Raw genomic sequence first — 16878 nt, 5'->3', positions numbered from 1 at the left:
GAAATGCCTAAAACAGCATTCTACTATGTGACTTAGTCACAGTACATTGCTGCGAGTTAAAACAGGCAAGGCATCAGCCAGTTAATTTTTCCTTGCAACAGAAATATGTCTTCTTCTGTTCTGGAACAAGTTTAGTTAATTAGAACTAACTTGGTTCCAATCAGTATTTTATGTGGCGCTTTCTCCATTTTGCTCTAAAAAGCTTTGATAGCTGTCATAACTCCAAGGCAGCAAAGGAGACTAACAATGAGCAATTGAAAGGTTTCTAAATGTACTAGTGATCACAAAAAAGAAATAATGATTTAGTGAAATTCTTCCCACAACTGTAAGATTTTTTTTATAGCAATCCTAACTCCATAATTTTCAATGGTTCTGTTCTAGCATCTCTTCTTGCACATTGTTGCTGAATAGCAAAGAAGACCCCTGATAAACACATGTTAAATGAGAGAAGCAGTATCTCTGAGCACAGATGCTTTCAGTTAAAAAATTGTTAAACCAAAATGCCACTGCAGCACAGTGCTGCCAAGTTTGTACATACTGATGGTAGACCACTTCTTTGGTGAATGCTAAGGGGGAATCTGCTAACTGCTAATTTGTTCTGTTGATGTCTCAGCAAAACTCTAGAAAGAAAAAAGCTGAATGGGATTTAGGTATCAAGTAGAAGGAGCTAAAATTTAGAACGTGTGTGAAGGCTTTATTCACTATTCAATTTTCATGTCCTAATCTGTGGAATCTTAGTATGAAGTTGAATAGATTTCTATCTATACAGGATCTTGCATCATGGTAAGACATAAGTGTTCTTAAAGCACTTCCCTAGTTATGCCTCCCAAAACAAAGGTCAGCTGTCAGCTACTTCTGTCAAGAAGCTAGTAGGTTTTTTTACTATGGAATAGCTGGAATGGGGAATCTTAGTACAGCTGATTCCCTGTTAAATGATGAATCATATCCATCCTTTGAATAAGGAGCTGATGTCCCCTAAAACACTCTTCTTCTACACTACATATTGCTATGTAAGAACTGAAATAAAATGGCAACAGGGTCAGGGAAATAAATGCTTCTCTGTGCATCTCACACAAGAAACACTTATTGCTAATCATAATTATGGGTGTAATGTTGAAGTGTAGCTGTTACCAACAACTGACAGACTCAAGTAGCTAAGTGAGGGCTTTCAGTGGCATCTTAGTACTACCAAATAAAATGACAACAGTTACAGCAAAAAAATTTGAACTGATTTTTTGAAAATAATTTACTAAAATATACAAGTACATTTTCCTTTTCAGTATAAGTTACATAATTGCATACATTTTTAGCTCTTCCTAGGTGCTTTTGGTAATAAGGCAGCAGCAGTGGGCTGACGACTAAAACCTTCAGCATTGCTCTGTACACAAGGAGTCAGTGCAAGGATATATTTTCTAGCAATATACATATTTACTGAATACACTGAAGATGAACCTAATTTTTATTTGATACAGCTCAAGCAAAAGTGGACTGTAGTGCAATTCTTGCTTATGGGAAAAGAAAGCCTGTATAGTAAAATATAAATTAAGGATGCTCAAACCACAATTTGTTTACTGGAAGCTGTTAATGAAACATTTAACTTAACCACAACTATTTGTGCTTCATTTAAAAAAAACAAACAACTTAAGTTATAAACTAAAACCTTATTTGTAAAAGTTCTCTGCAGAACAGTGCTTACTGCAAGACATACAGTGCTTTGGTGGTAGAGCTTCCATGTGCTATCATGGAAAAATGTTTCTAGAAGAAATAATTCTCTTACAAATCAACAGCTTCCTGACAAAAGGGAACTGGCAACTTTGAAATGCTTGTTCCCTTTCTCTGTGAAAGAACAAGCCCTGACAAAGGAAAACATGTACTGTGTTAAAAGCTATTGTGGCACAAAAATCAAAACTGGCCCCTGGGCAGGTTCATCAGTTCAATACCTATATTGTCTAGTTCAAGTTTATTCAATGTGGCCTTAACAGGCTGTTTCAGATTACTAGAAGAGGAGTACTCTGATCATTTCCTTCATCGGTCTTGGTTCAAGTCAGTGAAGCAGATGCTTCTAGTCTAAGTCTTCTTATTAGTAGTATAAGGATCAGAATAATGATCATGCAAACTTCTTCTTTGTAGCAGTAAACCGTTCCATGTACTACAAACAAAAAAAAAAAAATCTATGATTTTTTTCAGAAATTAATAGAGGATTCAAAACTACTAAAAGCAGCTGAGCTTCTGCTCTCAGACTCAAAAACAGTCTGCATTAAAGCACATTTTTAAATGCCGGGCATAGCTATTAGAGCTTTAATTTCAAACAAAGACACCCCCAAAACATTTCTGGCATTTGCTGCAATTCAGATTAATGGTCAGATCTCCAGTGTTAAGGATGAACTAATATTAAATACTTAACAAATGCTGTATAATTCAAAGCATCCTTTATTTTTTGTCACATCTAAGTGAAGACACGCTTGTCATTATTAGCTACCCTTCAAAAGATGCTGATGAAAGAACACTGACCCTGAATCCTACAAGGAAATTACCTTTGAAGAACTCCTGGAGACGTTTTCAGAGGTTAGTTATGAATCCAGTAGCAGTGACACCACCAACGGACTATTTGGTGCTTTTATTCACCAGCATAAATGCTTAGTATTCTGAGTAAGGACTTCACCAGAAGTTTCTTAAAAGAAGACAAAATACCCCAAAACAAAACAAAACAAAACACAAACCTTGTCATAACCTTCCAGTTCTCTGAGTTTCTTGATTTCAAAAAGGTTGCCTTCTACTGCAAGCAGTGAGATCTGGGAATCACTGAGGATACTCTGAGGCAGCATGTTGAGTTCTAGACAATTTTCTTCTAAACGCAAGACTTTGAGGCGTGGACAGTGGGAGATCTGCATCGAGATCTGGGAAATCTTGTGAAATAAAAAGAAAAGAGAAATTGGATTAAAATGGTAGTGATCAATAATTATTAAGTGATCTGTTTCCCACTTACACAGAACAACTACCATATTGTAAATATAAGGTACATTAACAGCAAGTACTTAAAAGTAATGCATAAGTAACAAATTATCAAAAACCAAAATAACTTTTTTTATTCCATGATGACAAGCAACCTACACATATCTTTATCACATTCCTACTCAAGAACTGCTCAAATATTTTTCTGCGTGACTAGATTCAGGATTTTTTTGTTCATCAAATCAGGCAGTTGATGTATTGGTACAGAAAATCCAGTTATGATTCCTCATTTGAGTTGTGTCCAGGAGATGTCTTTTAACTGTAAAGTTTTGATGGTCTCATCTTATATTCCATGGCTGTACTAAGTCCTAAATCTACATTCCCACAACATCTCAGTTACCAGACCTGATTCTGATTCAAATTGAGTTCGATAGCCTGCAGTTCTCCCACAGTGTCGGGGACATTTTGGATCTGGTTTTTTGAAAGATCTACCACATCCAAATGGCGAAGACCAGAGAGTTGTGTGGGCACAGTCCGAAGCTGGTTTCCAGAAAGGCTCAGGGTTTTGAGAGCTGAAAGTTGTCCAAATGCAGCCGGTAGCTGCCTCAAGTGATTGCCATTCAAGTGTAGTGTTTCCAGTTTTTTCAGTTTACACAGCTCCTCAGGTAAAGCCGCTAGAGAAAAATGACAGAAAAACGTATCACCTCAAGAGCAGTAAACATTCATACCCATTTAATTCAAATGAGCTTCTGCAGGGAGAACAGTGCTATATTAAGCAATTTCTCACTACTGAATTCCTCCCCAATTTCCAGTGAAGGCACAGATCCCTGCACAGAACCTTAAGCCCACAGACAACATGTGCTTTTTAAACCATCATCCATAAATGTATCAAAAATAATCTGCAGACAAGGCAGACCTTCAAATCACAGTGTGAAATCACTTCAGTTCTGAATATTTTAGCCTGTCAGTTACAGTCTTAACTAACTTAAGGACTAAAGTTAGGCCTTACTTCTGCCAATGACACTTGAAATACCACAAAATTTACACATTTGCCCTTTAAAGGTATTACTCAACTTATAGAAGTAAGTTAGAGACTATTCATACTGTGTCATACCAGCACACAAACACCACCAGGTAAGGTCTGCTGGCATCCATTCATCTCTCTTTACACCTACACATGTGCATAACCTCTAACACTCCTGAGCTGCACTATGGAGTCAATCAGGTTTGTAAATTATCTTTGTTCTTTCAAAAAGCCAGATAATACATAATTAATGCATAAAACCCCTAGTTTCCTCATTGTGGTTTTTCCATAATGATGGATGTTTGTTTAACAGGAACAGTAACAACAGCTGAATGGCCAGCAACGCTGTCTACATGTCATCTTCATTACCTGTTCTCTAGGCAAGTACTAAACCATCTGGCACTGTTAAATCCTCAAGTCAGATTAAGTCACAGCACAAAACCTCTATGGGTTTAAGTACTCATGTGTCATTGTAAAATTGATAATACACTAAGCAGCAATATTCTAGTTTTGTAGAATTTATGATTGAGAGTTTTTCATCCTGTACAAAAATTCCAAAGATTTCAGTTTAGGTGACTAAACTCCCCATTTACATCTTGTGAGAGTTAAATAATTAAATTCAGTTTTGGATAGAGAAAATTAGTTATTATTTTAAAAATCAGTGGAGATATTAATTAGCAGGCATACTCAGTTTGTTGTTGTTTAGAGCAAGGCTCTTCAAAAAGGAAAATTTTCCAATGAGAGGTGGCAAGAGCTCTATTTTGTTGTTTGACAAGTCTATTGTCCTTAAGTTGCTTGTTAGCTTCTGCAGATCTTCAGGAAACTATTGGGGGGAAAAAGATACAGTATTTAAAGAGTTAATACAAATTTGAATGTTCAAGTCATACAGATAAAATTTTAATTGTCTCACTGTTGCATACTGTCATATGTATCACAATGTCCAAGCACCACAGTGTGATTAGCAAATTTGTTTATCACATATTTTGTAAAATACTCTATAGCCAGTTAATAACTCTATATTTTAGCAGAGTAGATATGAGAATTTTTCTCCTGCTTTCCTTTTTAAATAACTATGTATACCATTTCCCTTATTCTTATTTACATCCTGTACCATTTTGGTACTGAGTCTTGGCCCTCAGGTGAATAAAGAAAACCTGACAATCACCATCAAGGAGTCCTGGTGAATAAGCCAGTGGTTTTGATCCTCCTTTGGCTTGACAGAGAAAAAGTGAAGTGAGGAGGTAGGACAGTGGAAGAAGATATGTTAGAAAAGGCTTGGAAAGTTACTGTAATATAGAGTTATTTTTGGCTATCCTGTGAATTGTTGCTTGACTTATGTTTCCACGACATTCTGGCTTTTTCTGCAGTTGTGTCTAAGTTAAGATAATTTCCAATATAATAAACTTTCAGGATGCTTGCTGCCAGCCCAATGAACAGCCTGTACAGACTATTCATATGGCTATAACTAAATATAGCATAAGCACCTAAATGTGACAAATTGTGGAGTATCTTTCTAAGTTATAAAATGGTTATAAAATTCATATTTTCCCCCTCGAGTTTACAGCCATTTTCTAAAAGCACAACATCATAGCTAGTATTTTTTGAGCATATGTGCACTGTAAAGCATACGCTGATACAAGTGCCCTGACAGATAAATCCTCAATCAGAAGACAAGGCAAGCAAAAATGGGAAAAGCAAAAACAAACTTGAAATATTTTTCATGACTGCTTATAGGAAATACATGTATGCAAGTGCATTACAACCACAAGTGTGAATTTCTCTCTGAAAGTGTCAATCATACACACAAATGATTCATGTTTCCCCTCCCAGTACATTACCTCAGTAAGTCCCTTTCCCGTTAGCTGAAATACACCAGTTTTCTGTGCTGTCTCCAGGTGGGCTTTTAGTGCACTATTTCCCATCCTAACAGTTCTCTGTCAAGCACACGGCGTTCAAGTGATGGTGTCAGCCAGTTTTACTCTGTGCTAGAGAACTGCAATCCAAAGTCTCTGTGATAAAGCAAATTAAAAAGTCATTTTTTGTAGTGCACTGTCCCCAGCACTACAAGCATTCTGACACAATGAAGCATTTTTTCACGGCTTTGTTTTCATCTCCCTCATAACTAAAACCTGGAAGTATAAAGGTTTACCTAGGTTTACCTAGATTAAGTTGTATTCCTTACAGCAGTTTGATTACTGAAACCATGCAACAAGCACAGTCAAAACTAAGTGAGAAAACTGCACATTTCTGTATTTTCCCTCTTTCGAGGCCCCGCGCCTAAGGAGATTCTCCACGGAGACGGGTTGTGATTTCTTTGGCATCTACCAGCGCTGGCCTGCCGACACAGCTATTGTTTTACTTGGGCTTTTTTGAGACCTTTACCCTATTTAGAGAGCGGACTCCTCTGCCGTGCATATCAGCAGAGACACGACGCCCACCTCCGTAACCCCAGCGGGGTTAAATCCCAGGGCGCACGGGTCACAGGCCCGGGATTAGCGCCGGGTTCGCACCGGGCGGTGGGCGATGAAGCCTGGGGGACAGCACGGAAGCAGCGGCGATGGGAGACGCGCTCCCCGCCGCCGCGGGCCCCCCGGCAAGCGGCGAGGCCAGCCCTGGCCCGCAGCAGGCCGCGCTCCCCCCGCCCCAACCCCGCCCGGCCGCTCCGGCCCCGATCCCCGCAGGGCCGGGAGCCGCCGGGCCCGGCCCGGCCCGGCCCAACGCACCTGTCCGGGCGCCGCTGGCAGACGCTCCGCGGCGGCGGAGCCCCGGCCCGTCCCGTCCCCCGCGCTCCGCCCTTCCAGAACCGCCGCTCCCGCAGCGCCCGCCCGGAACCGGACGCGTGTCAGCACCGTTCCTGCCACGCCCGCCATGGCGGCCTTCAAGCGCCCTATGCTCCTGCGGGTCGCCGGGCGTCCGTCCGCGGCCGCCGCCAGGCTCAGGCACAGCCTCCGCCCCCTGCCCCGCGGGGCGGGCGAGCCCGAGCTCAGCTCCGATTCCGACTGGGATGGCGATGACGAGCTGGACCTGGAGCTGGAGTGTCTCAGCGAGGAGAGCGATGAGGAGCAGGGCGCCGGCGCGCCCCGGCCCTCGCAGCGCTCGCAGCGCTCGGCGGTGGCCGCGCTGCTGGAGCGGTGCGTGGCGGCGGGCACCGTGAGCCAGGTACCGCCGGCACGGCGCCGCGGGAAGCGCTGCTCTCCTGAGCTGGGCCGTGATGCCGAGCGCGGCAGAGAAACAGCTTTAAACTACTACAAGTCACTATGGAGCGTTTGCCCGGTGCGTTCGTGCTGCTGATTGCATTTTTCCTGTTGTCTTACTTTCAAAGGAAACCTTGGATTTAACTTGCAGAAGAATGCCGTGCTTTGCAAAATTCGCAGAGATGGAAGAAATGGTAAACATGGAAGCTGAAATTAATGAGGTACAGCCTTTACTATTGTCGGTGTACACTCAACACTTCAATACCTGGAGGTAATAGAGGGCCCTGATGAAATATCAGACTGCCACATGGCATGTTGTTTCATGTTATGAGGGATTTGTTAACAGTTCAGCGGTTTAACAGTTGGCATTTTTTCTTCCCAGTGGACTGAGTTGTCATAAAGAAAATAAAACTATGAAACAAAATTTTAGGATGTAAGTAGAAGGATTCAGTAGGCTGCACCTTTGACTAAGGTGTTACCTGAATTTTTTTCAAGAAACTGAACAATAAAGGATAATTTGTAGTTTACTTCACTACTCAAAAATGTGTCTCTTTGTAGGCAGTTTTGTTGGTTAGCAGGCAGTAACCTCAGACATTTCGTACTGCTTTAAGCGAGGCTGATTTTAGGCTGTCGCCTTGTACTTTGTAATGTTGCTTTAGACACTACACAGACTATGAAACTGCTTTGTAAGAGATACAAGTAGGAGAGACATGGGTTTGAAGGGTAGACTATTCAGTGATTAAGGAATTGGCAGGAGAAGAGCACTGGGCACAGCAGAAGGATGGGATGCCATCCAGAGGGACTGGGCAAGCTTGAGAAATAGGCTCCAAAAAAAAAACCTCATGAGGCTCAACAAGACTAAATGTGGGATCCTGCACCCGGGTCAGGGCAATCCCAGACACGAGTACAGGCTGGGAGATGAACTCATTGGGAGCAGCACTGTGCAGAAAGGAGTTGGGGTTTCTTTCTTGTGGATGAAAAGTAGGACGTGACCTGGCAATGTGCCCTCACAGCCCAGAAAGCCAACCACATCCTAGGCTGCATCAAAAGCAGTGTGGCCAACAGGGCCAGGGAGAGGATTCTCCTCTTCTGCCCTTGTGAGACCCCACTTGAAGTGCTGTGTCCAGGTCTGGGATCCTCAGAGCAGGAGAGAAGTGAACCTGTTGGAGCAGTTCCAGAGGAGAGCCATAAAGATTATGCAAGGGCTGGAACACCTCTCCTACAAAAACACAGATTCAGAGAGCAGGGATTCTTCATCAGCCATCTGGTACATAAAGGGGGCTTAAGAAAAGCAGGAGAGTGACTTTTTCCACAAGCAGAAAATGCTAGGACAGGGAGCAATGGGTTTCAACTAAAATAAAAGAAATTAGATTAGATTAGATTTTAGGAAAAAAAATCTTTACTGTGATGGTGGTGATACACTGGGACGGGTTGCCTAGAGAAGCTGTGGATTCCCCATCCCTGAAAGTGTTCAGGGCCAGGTTAGAGGGGTCTGAGCAACTTAGTCTGGTGGGTGATATCCCTACCCATTGGCAGGGACTTGAAACTAGATGATTTTTAGTGCCCTTTCAATCCAAGCCATTCTATCATAAGTTCTGCGGTTTAGGAATGAGTTACAGGATCTGTCTTTTCCACCACAAATCTCCAAATTATTTAGGTTTGTCTTTTTAAACAGCCCTTTTTTTTATTGACCAAAAAAGTCCCACCTAGTAGTAGAAATTCTCCAGAGAGCAAGGCAACATGTTCCTGTGCTGATGCTCACCCTCTTTCACACACATGCTCTCCCTATGCTGCCGCTTTCTCCTCCACCCCAGGAGAGTCAACAGTGTCTGGATAAGTATGTTAAAAATGCATTTTCATTTGATGTTATTGCTGTTGTAGATAAAACTGAAAACTGAAATGCTGCAGTTGGAGAATGAGACAGCAGACATTACTCACCATTTTTACTTAGGTAAGTGCAGTTGTACCGTAGACAAACCAAGAGTCTTAAATTAGCAGCAGAATAATGTTTTATCTGAGTACATGACACTTCCAGAAGTTATTGCAGCAGTCATCTCTGAATAACTTGTTAGAGTTGGTAGGTGTTTTATTAAGACCTAAAGCATGTTTCCATACTAGTTGAGCTTGCACTCTGCTGTCTCATAGAAGGTCCATGTGTAACTCATTCTCCAAAAAGGTGTGGGAGGTGTGGTCAGCTCCCCAGGGTCAGTGCATCATCAGTTCTGAGATCATCAGTAACCATTGACCTGCATGTGCTACTCTGCTTCTTTTCCAGAAACTCAGTGTATGGCTGTTGCATCTCTGTCCTCCCAAACTTGCTACATTTTTAATTTAGCAATTGGGGAGCACGTGCATTGATTTCTCTGTTATTGCACATTTTGTCCACTGCAATTTTATGTGTGCTTAAAAATATTCTAGCTTGCTACTGTTGTGCTACACCAGTGAAATCTGTCATGATACTTCACAGTGCTATGGTATAGTTGACTTTATCTCACAGAGAATTTACTTAGAGCTATAGATAATGTAAAGCAATTATATCAATCTCTAAAAAGTAGGTATTGTGACTTTGAGTCACAAATGCTGGTACTAAAGTCATACATGCTCCAAGAAAAGCCATTCTGATTAATGTCCCTTGAACGTCCACTGCAATAGGTCAGTGTTTTCCTTTCTGTCTTCAGGAGAAATCTTTCTCTTGTTTTAGCAGGACAATAGGTTCAACTTTGCAATTTTATTTTATAGGGGAAAAGTGCGAGATTTTGCAAGATATGAACAGACACCTGGAAGCCATACTGAAAGAGAAGAGGGGTCTCAGAAAGAGGTTGCTCAAACACAGATGTCAAGAAAGCCTACCTATTGAGGCTACTTATCACAAGTAGGTACACAGAAAATCCTTTTTCTTGTTTGCAGGAGGCCCAGTTAATTCGAACTAACAGACAGTAAAAATCATATGTTTTCAATAATTTTCCACTGGTAGACATTAAAAATGGTAGCAAAACCTCATCTAAAGGTGGGTAGTTTACTCATTGGTAAATTCATAGAAAGGAAGTGATACATATTTTATGAATATTTACTGAGGTTATTGGTCTTGTCTTTAGAAGTCCACAGAACAAGTTGTGATGTATTGTTTTAAACAAATGTGCTACATGCTGGGTTTCTTATGCTTCTCCCAAGCAGGAGTTGTTACTTTAGCATTGGGTGTCTTTGTTCCACTGTTGCTTGCTTGGAACTAAACATGACTAATTCCCAGACGTGCATAGTGCATGTTATAAAAGTAAAGTCCTTCTTCTTACAGTCTAAAAATCTAGCCCAGGTACTGAAGGAGTTTACTTCTGTAATTCTTGCCCTGCTTGTTGCTAAGTGTCATACAAGAAGTGTGATTGCAGAAAAATTAATTAGATCTTTAGGAACTTGCATAAAGCTGTAAAAGGGATTAAGAAAAGCAGGGCAATGAAAAAGAACTTTTAAGTATTAGATTTTTGTTGTTTAGCACAACTTTTGAGCTCATTTTTGGTTACAGGTCTATGGTAGAGTTGTTGAATGAGGCTGTGACTTTCATTGAGAAGCTTGAAAGCCATTTGCAGTCTGTGAGAAGCATCCCTCAGGTGCCACATATGATGAGCAACATGGTGAGTAGTAAAAGAATTGAGCCAGCTGTCTTCTCCAGCATGAAAAATGCAGTGCTGTTTGGTTGTTTAGGTTACTTCTATGTGCTGACAGGATGTATAGAGACTAAATCCACCCCTTTTCTGTTTCAGGACACCACTTTGTCAAAAACAGAGGTGCTCATGATAGAATTGAGGGAGCTGACAGAGCAAATACTGAAATGGGAAGAACTGCAGAAAGAAGTGTATTCTAACAATGTATGCAATACTGCTAACTTGGACTTTGGCTTATCTTTAACGAATCCTTTTCCTCAACTTGGATGACTACTCGAAGAACTACATTCTTAGACTCTTCTGTGAAAACTGAAACATAGGTCTCTTTTAATCCTACAGAGTCTTTGTAGGAAGTTATATTTCTGTTATTAAGTAACAGTTCTCCAACTATTTACTAAAAAAAAAAGGGCAATGCTCATAGGAAGATAGGCTACTGAGAAACCTGTTAAAGAGTTCCTTTCTGGAATAGTTTGATAGGGGTCCCTTGGAGCCTGTATCTTCAATGGAAAATTGTTTCAGTTTTTTTTTGCACTTGCTATAGTATCTCAATTCATTTTTGTAAGCATCTTGATAAAACACTGTATTTTGTATGTTGCCATAAAACTTTAATAAAAGCACTAGATTTCAAAAGGTCAGTTTCTTCAGCTTTTAATTTTGTTACAAAATCCTATAATTAAAATTACGGAGCAAAGTCTTAGGTCCAAGCTTATGCTTCTATAGGAATTCCAATCAAGAAATTAAATAAGTTTTAAATTACAGTTTATTATGACTGATGTGGTTTTGTGGGAAAGCAGGAAATGGACTTGCTAATATATGACAGATCTACTGATTTGGAAACCATGCTTCAATGGTAATGATAAATATATTCTTCAGATTCTCTTTTTCTGCTGTTTGCCCGATTTTCAGTGTCCCACTTAGAATAAAACTCTTGTTCCATGAGTACGATTGACAGTTTATCAAAATCATTGATTGTCCCAATTTGTAGCCCTCATGAAGAGATGGGTTGGTACAATGTCACCCGCAGGACATCTACAATCCAGCATAGCTGGTTGTCTTTGGAGGGTGCCCGGTTTTGTATTCAGGATGTGAAATAGACACAGAAGTGGTGCAGATGTATTCCTTTCTACTGTTGTATCATTTGTTGTGTGAACATCCACCTGTTGATTCCTGCTGCTGAAATAAGAACATTTTGCTTTCTCAGAGTGACCACTGGGTGGCTCAGTAGCACAAAGTTCACAAGTTTATCTGATTATTGCATATAAACTTAAAGTAGAATTGATGAAGAACTCTTTGGCTCTTTGTTGAGCGCACTCTATTAAAACTTACTTGTATTTGGTCTATTTTATATTTAAACTTTTCTGAGAATCTCATTTTAATCTTCGCAACCATTCTGCAGAGTGTGAATGCAAGTTAACAATTTAACAATTCTCTAGCATACTGTGTAAGCTATACAGTACAGCTGTTGAGGAACATCAGCTGATGCTCCTCTGCTGCTGCTGAGAAAAGTTAAGAGGATAGAAAAAATTTGAATTAGGTTTAAGCAGAATGTCACTAGATAGAATCTAAGAATATAAATTGGTGTTTGAGTCCCACAAGCATTAATGGGGATCTTTGTGTCAACACTTGCTATACATTGTTACAGGATTTGAGTCCAAAGTCCCATTTCACTGTTTTTTCAGATGTGGAAATCAAGGTGTTCTTCCACACAACTGCAGAGAACCTGACATTTTTAATAAAAATGCCTTGCACATTCTGTGACATGGGAGAAAACAGAACAATAGATGATCATAGGTTGGACTCAATGAGCTGGGTCTTTTCCAGCCTAGTTGATTCTGTGATGTTTGTAAATCAATGTCCTCTATACATATTCTAGGCTTAGACTCTCACCCTCCGTGTCTTACAGTGATGATTTAGATCAGGCACATTAAAGCTGTTGAAATTTAATAATTTTAAAGCACAATTTAATAATTTTAGAACACAAAGAGTTACAATGAACAAACTGACTACAAAACATTGTAGTCAGTTTGTTCATTGTAACTCTTTGCCATTTCCCAAAGAGTTGAGAGTATTTTCTTCTTTTACTGTATCTACTTTTGAAGAGTTGACTGGAGTTGGTAGAGTTTAGCTAATTGCCATTTGCCAGTGATGTGTCAATTAATTCTTTAGTGTGATTTAAAGGGACAAATCGAAGTATACAGTGATTCACAGCTTGTAGGTATTCATTTTAGCATCTCTGTGGTGAATGGAGTATTGGGACCCAAGGATTTATGGCATTCTTCACTTGGGAAAACTTCTGAAATGTGGTACCTTTTTCCTTTAGATATAACATTTCTGGACTTAAAGACACACTGTTTAATGAAAATAACTATACATAAAGTACAAAAAAGTAGTTAAAAATCAGTTAAAACAGAAGTTGTTTAAATATAAAAACAACATAAGACTCTAAAACTCTCATATATGATATTCAGATATGGCACAGTTTATCATATTTTGAAATGCAAAACCAGAAGTCCATTTAAAAATTTGCATTGGCAAATGGAATTGTCAAAATCAAACAGGACTTGCTTATTGAGCCTGACATCTTCTTTATGCCAATGCTATTTGCTCTTGCATCTTCCTGTAACATCAGTAGCTGACAGAGACAGTATCCTAAAATAAATTTTTTTAAAACTTTCCGTGACTTTTATATTACTCCAAGTACAAAACTTCAATCAATGCAACAACTATATCTTGATTTCAATTAAAGTTCTTTGGAAGTTTCAAAATTTTCTTTTAGATCCTAAGTACGACCCACATGAAGATTGGATGTTTCCAAAGGAATCTAAAACACTTGAGACCTTTCCTTTAGCACTAATAAGGAAGGGATATTTGCCTTCCCTAAATTCCTGTCTAATTAGTGTGGAAGGCTTACAGTGCTCGTCCCTAGTGATGCTTTAAGGGCATCACCCTTAATCGGGCTGGTTTTGCCCATTAACTCTTGGGCAAAACCCGCGCTGGTTTGCTGCTGCAAAGAGAATTTGAGGAGGAGCGCGGAACCGCCGTCCCTTTCTCCGGGGGTGCCGCTCTCCCGGGCAGACCCGTCCCAGGCGGAAAAGCGCGGTTTGGATGCTGGAGAGGCTGCGCCCGGCTGCTCCGGGCAGGCTTTTATCGAAACGCCTGCTCTCTGCCGGGGGAAGTTTCTGTGCATTCCCTGCGCGGGCGCTGCCTGGGCCGGGCTCTCTGCTGCCCTGCCCTCCCCGGCGGGGCGGGACGGACGGACGGACGGACGGACGGACGGGCGGCTCCGCTCCGCTCCTCCCGCTCCGCCCCGCTCCGCCCGGGATGCGGGGCCGGGGCGCGGGCGGCCGCAGCCGCTGGGCGTGAGCCGAGCCATGGCCAACGTCAAGGTGGCCGTGCGGGTCCGGCCTCTGAGCAAAAGGTGCGGGGCGACGCGGAGGGGCACGGGAGGCTCGGGAGCCGCGGCAGCGGGGGTGAGCGGGCGCCGCGGGTCCTGTGCGGGTGTCGCGGGCCCTGTCCGGGTGTCGCGGGTCCTGTCCGGGCACCGCGGGTCCTGTCCGGGTGCCGCGGGTCCTGTGCGGGTGCCGCCGGTCCTGTCCGGGCACCGCGGGTCCTGTGCGGGTGTCGCGGGTCCTGTCCGGGCGTCGCGGGTCCTGTGCGGGTGCCGCCGGTCCTGTCCGGGCACCGCCGGTCCTGTGCGGGTGTCGCCGGTCCTGTGCGGGTGTCGCGGGTCCTGTGCGGGTGTCGCGGGTCCTGTGCGGGTGCCGCCGGTCCTGTCAGCCGGGGCGGGATCAGCCGCAGCTGAGGGAGGCACGGCAGCAGGGGCGGCAGCCTCTCGCCGCCTCGCTAAGTAGCTTGGAAAGTTTGCTTGGAAAAATCACCAGTGGAGCTGTTAGGCTGACTTCCCTCTTCCTGAGGGAATTGAAACAGGCCAATTGTTACACAGGGTCCAGGAGTCTTCCCTTCCCCTTCTGTTGTTGCTGTTTTTTCCACGGGAGGCAGAGCCGGATATTCCCATTGTCGCTCAGCCCCGCTCCCTCCCCGGTTTACTTGGCTCCAATGGAAATCCCAAAAGTTACATGTTACAGCTGGAAGACAACTCCCGCAAACAAGAAGATGCCGTAGCACAATGCTCTGGTGTTATTTGTAAATAATACGTGCTTAAAACCTTCCAGACTTTGGAAATTCGGAGCAGAAAAGAAAGAGAAAAAGCCAGCAGCCCAAATGTCAGCGGCTGGTGATTTACTCCTCCTGTTAAAGCAATCCTATAGCACTCCAAACAGGAATGGTTTGAAAAGTGGTACAAGCTCTGAGGGCCAGTCTTTGATTTGATGCTGCCTTTCTTTTTGGTACGAGTTCCTCATGTTGTCTTCTGACTGCACAGACTTTTGTGATAAATAACTCTTTCATGCGGTAGAGAAAATGATTCTTGAAGAGTTGCCCAGCCAGAAAACTAGCCTAGTCATTTAGCCAGCAGTACACTAGCGTATTTTGGAGTCTTTTGTTCTTATTTGGCTATGGATTTTTATTTTATTTTCAAGAAAGGACACCAGAGAGTTTTGAATAAAATTTAAAATCCCACCCAAAATAAGCCTGCAAGTATTAATAGAAAAGAGAAATGTGCAAACTAATTTGCATGTTTTCAATACACTTTGCCTTTAAGTCAAAGCTAACTGATTGTAAAAATACTCTGTCCATAATTTTAGTTAAAATCATGCTTGGGTTGTATAGCTCTGATTTGTTGTTCAGTGGTGAACAGAACAGATTTTAATAGATACTGGCCTATTTTGAGAAGAGCTGCAGCATTGAAGTAAGCTAAGTGTAACCTTTTATTGCTTGGTGTTGCTTTAGCCATGGATATATTAGTTGATTTTTATCGTGACCTTCCCTCTCACTAGATCCTCCTTGGTGAGGAATGTTGTAGCACATCTGTCTTCATGTTTTTCTGGGGTGGGTTTAAATAGCACATAATATTGAATATGTCATTATAGCAACAAACAGCACCTGTAACTGTCAGATAAGGTGAGATAAACAGGAAAGCCTTTGGTGTAGTCAGTGTGGGCCGGCTGTTTGGAGAGGAGGCCAGGATCAGAGAGGTGGGCAGCTTTCTGCACATGGGAGGAATTAATCTGAGGCTGAAACAGAAATGTTTGTATGAAGGTGAGAGCGGAAACTCAGGGGGTAATGGAGAGAGAAACTGTTAAGTAATTCCATCTATTCAACTCGTGGGGGTGTAACAGATGGGATGGAAAGGGAGGCAGAGACCAGTCTCACGGTGTTTGACCCCAAAGGCAATAGGCCAGTTGATCCTTCTACTGTGCTGCCTCAGCTGAGGTCAGCAAAGGCATTTTAAGATGGATTTTTATATTTTATAAATGGGAAAAGGAAGTGGTTGTATATCCTCTGTGAATAGGAGAATTTGCTTTCTGGCTTTGAACAACATGGTTCAAATGTAATGACTTAGAGGCAAATACCAAATATATGAATGCTTTGAGTAACCTTGATAGACATGGAAAAAAAATTCTCAGTGGGCTTAAAAGTCTGCTCTCTTCCATCTTATACTGTTTCCATACTGTCCTCACACAAACCTCCTGCTACCTTTGTACACACCCTCTGCAATTGCCCTAACAGGGTACCCATATTGCCACAGCTTCTATGACCTTTTGGGTGTTTTAAAAAAGGAGACTTCCCACAGCAAAAATTTCAGTTCAACTGGATTGAAGTACTGTACTCTATCTACTTGTACATTTTCTGTTACAGCCAAAAAATACTAAACCTGCCTTTTAAGAGTATCAGAAATTGGAAAGCTTCAGGCAAAGTCTAGAACTCATGGGTCCGTTGGTTTTTCTAATGCAGACATCCTCTCTGCTGCTCTTTGTTTAATTTACAATGGCAGATGAACGTTGGTTTTGCATCTGAAAAATTACTTCAAATTCAGACATTAAAAAAATTTTAATGCAGGAGCTGTCAAAATTTTTGTTATTTAGCACAAGGCAAAGAGTGGTCTTTTTGCTCTGCATCTGTATGGCACCTATCACAGTGCATTCTTGGACGG

At 41.9% G+C, this 16878-nt stretch overlaps 3 protein-coding genes across 3 annotated transcripts in view; 2 read left to right on the top strand and 1 right to left on the bottom strand.

Moving 5' to 3' along the window:
- Positions 1-1221: 1221 nt before the first annotated feature.
- On the bottom strand, positions 1222-6799 carry LRRC57 (leucine rich repeat containing 57). The gene is made up of 6 exons (XM_058026076.1): positions 6700-6799; positions 5815-5985; positions 4664-4799; positions 3358-3626; positions 2721-2906; positions 1222-2149 (listed from the first exon to the last, which is right to left on the bottom strand). The coding sequence occupies exons 2-6, from the start codon at positions 5896-5898 to the stop codon at positions 2108-2110; spliced, it is 717 nt and encodes a 238-aa protein (XP_057882059.1). The 5' UTR covers positions 5899-5985; positions 6700-6799; the 3' UTR covers positions 1222-2107.
- A 45-nt stretch (positions 6800-6844) lies between these two features.
- On the top strand, positions 6845-11456 carry HAUS2 (HAUS augmin like complex subunit 2). The gene is made up of 6 exons (XM_058026263.1): positions 6845-7135; positions 7299-7391; positions 9052-9121; positions 9910-10042; positions 10688-10796; positions 10926-11456. Exons 1-6 carry the CDS (start codon positions 6845-6847, stop codon positions 11094-11096), a joined length of 867 nt encoding a protein of 288 aa, XP_057882246.1. The 3' UTR covers positions 11097-11456.
- A 2739-nt stretch (positions 11457-14195) lies between these two features.
- The window catches only part of STARD9 (StAR related lipid transfer domain containing 9), a 91244-nt gene continuing 88561 nt past the window's right edge, over positions 14196-16878 (top strand). Inside the window, exon 1 of the mRNA XM_058025513.1 lies at positions 14196-14244. Coding sequence (XP_057881496.1) covers positions 14198-14244 — 47 coding nt within the window. The 5' untranslated portion in view covers positions 14196-14197. The remainder of the gene's footprint in view (positions 14245-16878) is intronic.

This window comes from Melospiza georgiana, chromosome 6 (assembly GCF_028018845.1).
Source record: "Melospiza georgiana isolate bMelGeo1 chromosome 6, bMelGeo1.pri, whole genome shotgun sequence".
Taxonomy (NCBI): domain Eukaryota; kingdom Metazoa; phylum Chordata; class Aves; order Passeriformes; family Passerellidae; genus Melospiza; species Melospiza georgiana.
This window is presented reverse-complemented; position numbering and strand designations above follow the sequence as displayed.

What these genes read in the sequence shown, in the direction of transcription:
- HAUS2 (XM_058026263.1), top strand. Translation starts at nt 6,845, where the DNA reads ATGGCGGCCTTCAAGCGCCCTATGCTCCTGCGGGTCGCCGGGCGTCCG. An exon ending in CGGCGGGCACCGTGAGCCAG is followed by an intron (nt 7,136 to 7,298) that starts GTACCGCCGGCA and finishes TTACTTTCAAAG; the next exon opens with GAAACCTTGGATTTAACTTG. An exon ending in TGGAAGCTGAAATTAATGAG is followed by an intron (nt 7,392 to 9,051) that starts GTACAGCCTTTA and finishes TTGCTGTTGTAG; the next exon opens with ATAAAACTGAAAACTGAAAT.
- LRRC57 (XM_058026076.1), bottom strand. Translation starts at nt 5,898, where the DNA reads ATGGGAAATAGTGCACTAAAAGCCCACCTGGAGACAGCACAGAAAACT. An exon ending in CGGGAAAGGGACTTACTGAG is followed by an intron (nt 4,800 to 5,814) that starts GTAATGTACTGG and finishes TCCCCCCAATAG; the next exon opens with TTTCCTGAAGATCTGCAGAA. An exon ending in TCAATTTGAATCAGAATCAG is followed by an intron (nt 2,907 to 3,357) that starts GTCTGGTAACTG and finishes TTATTTCACAAG; the next exon opens with ATTTCCCAGATCTCGATGCA.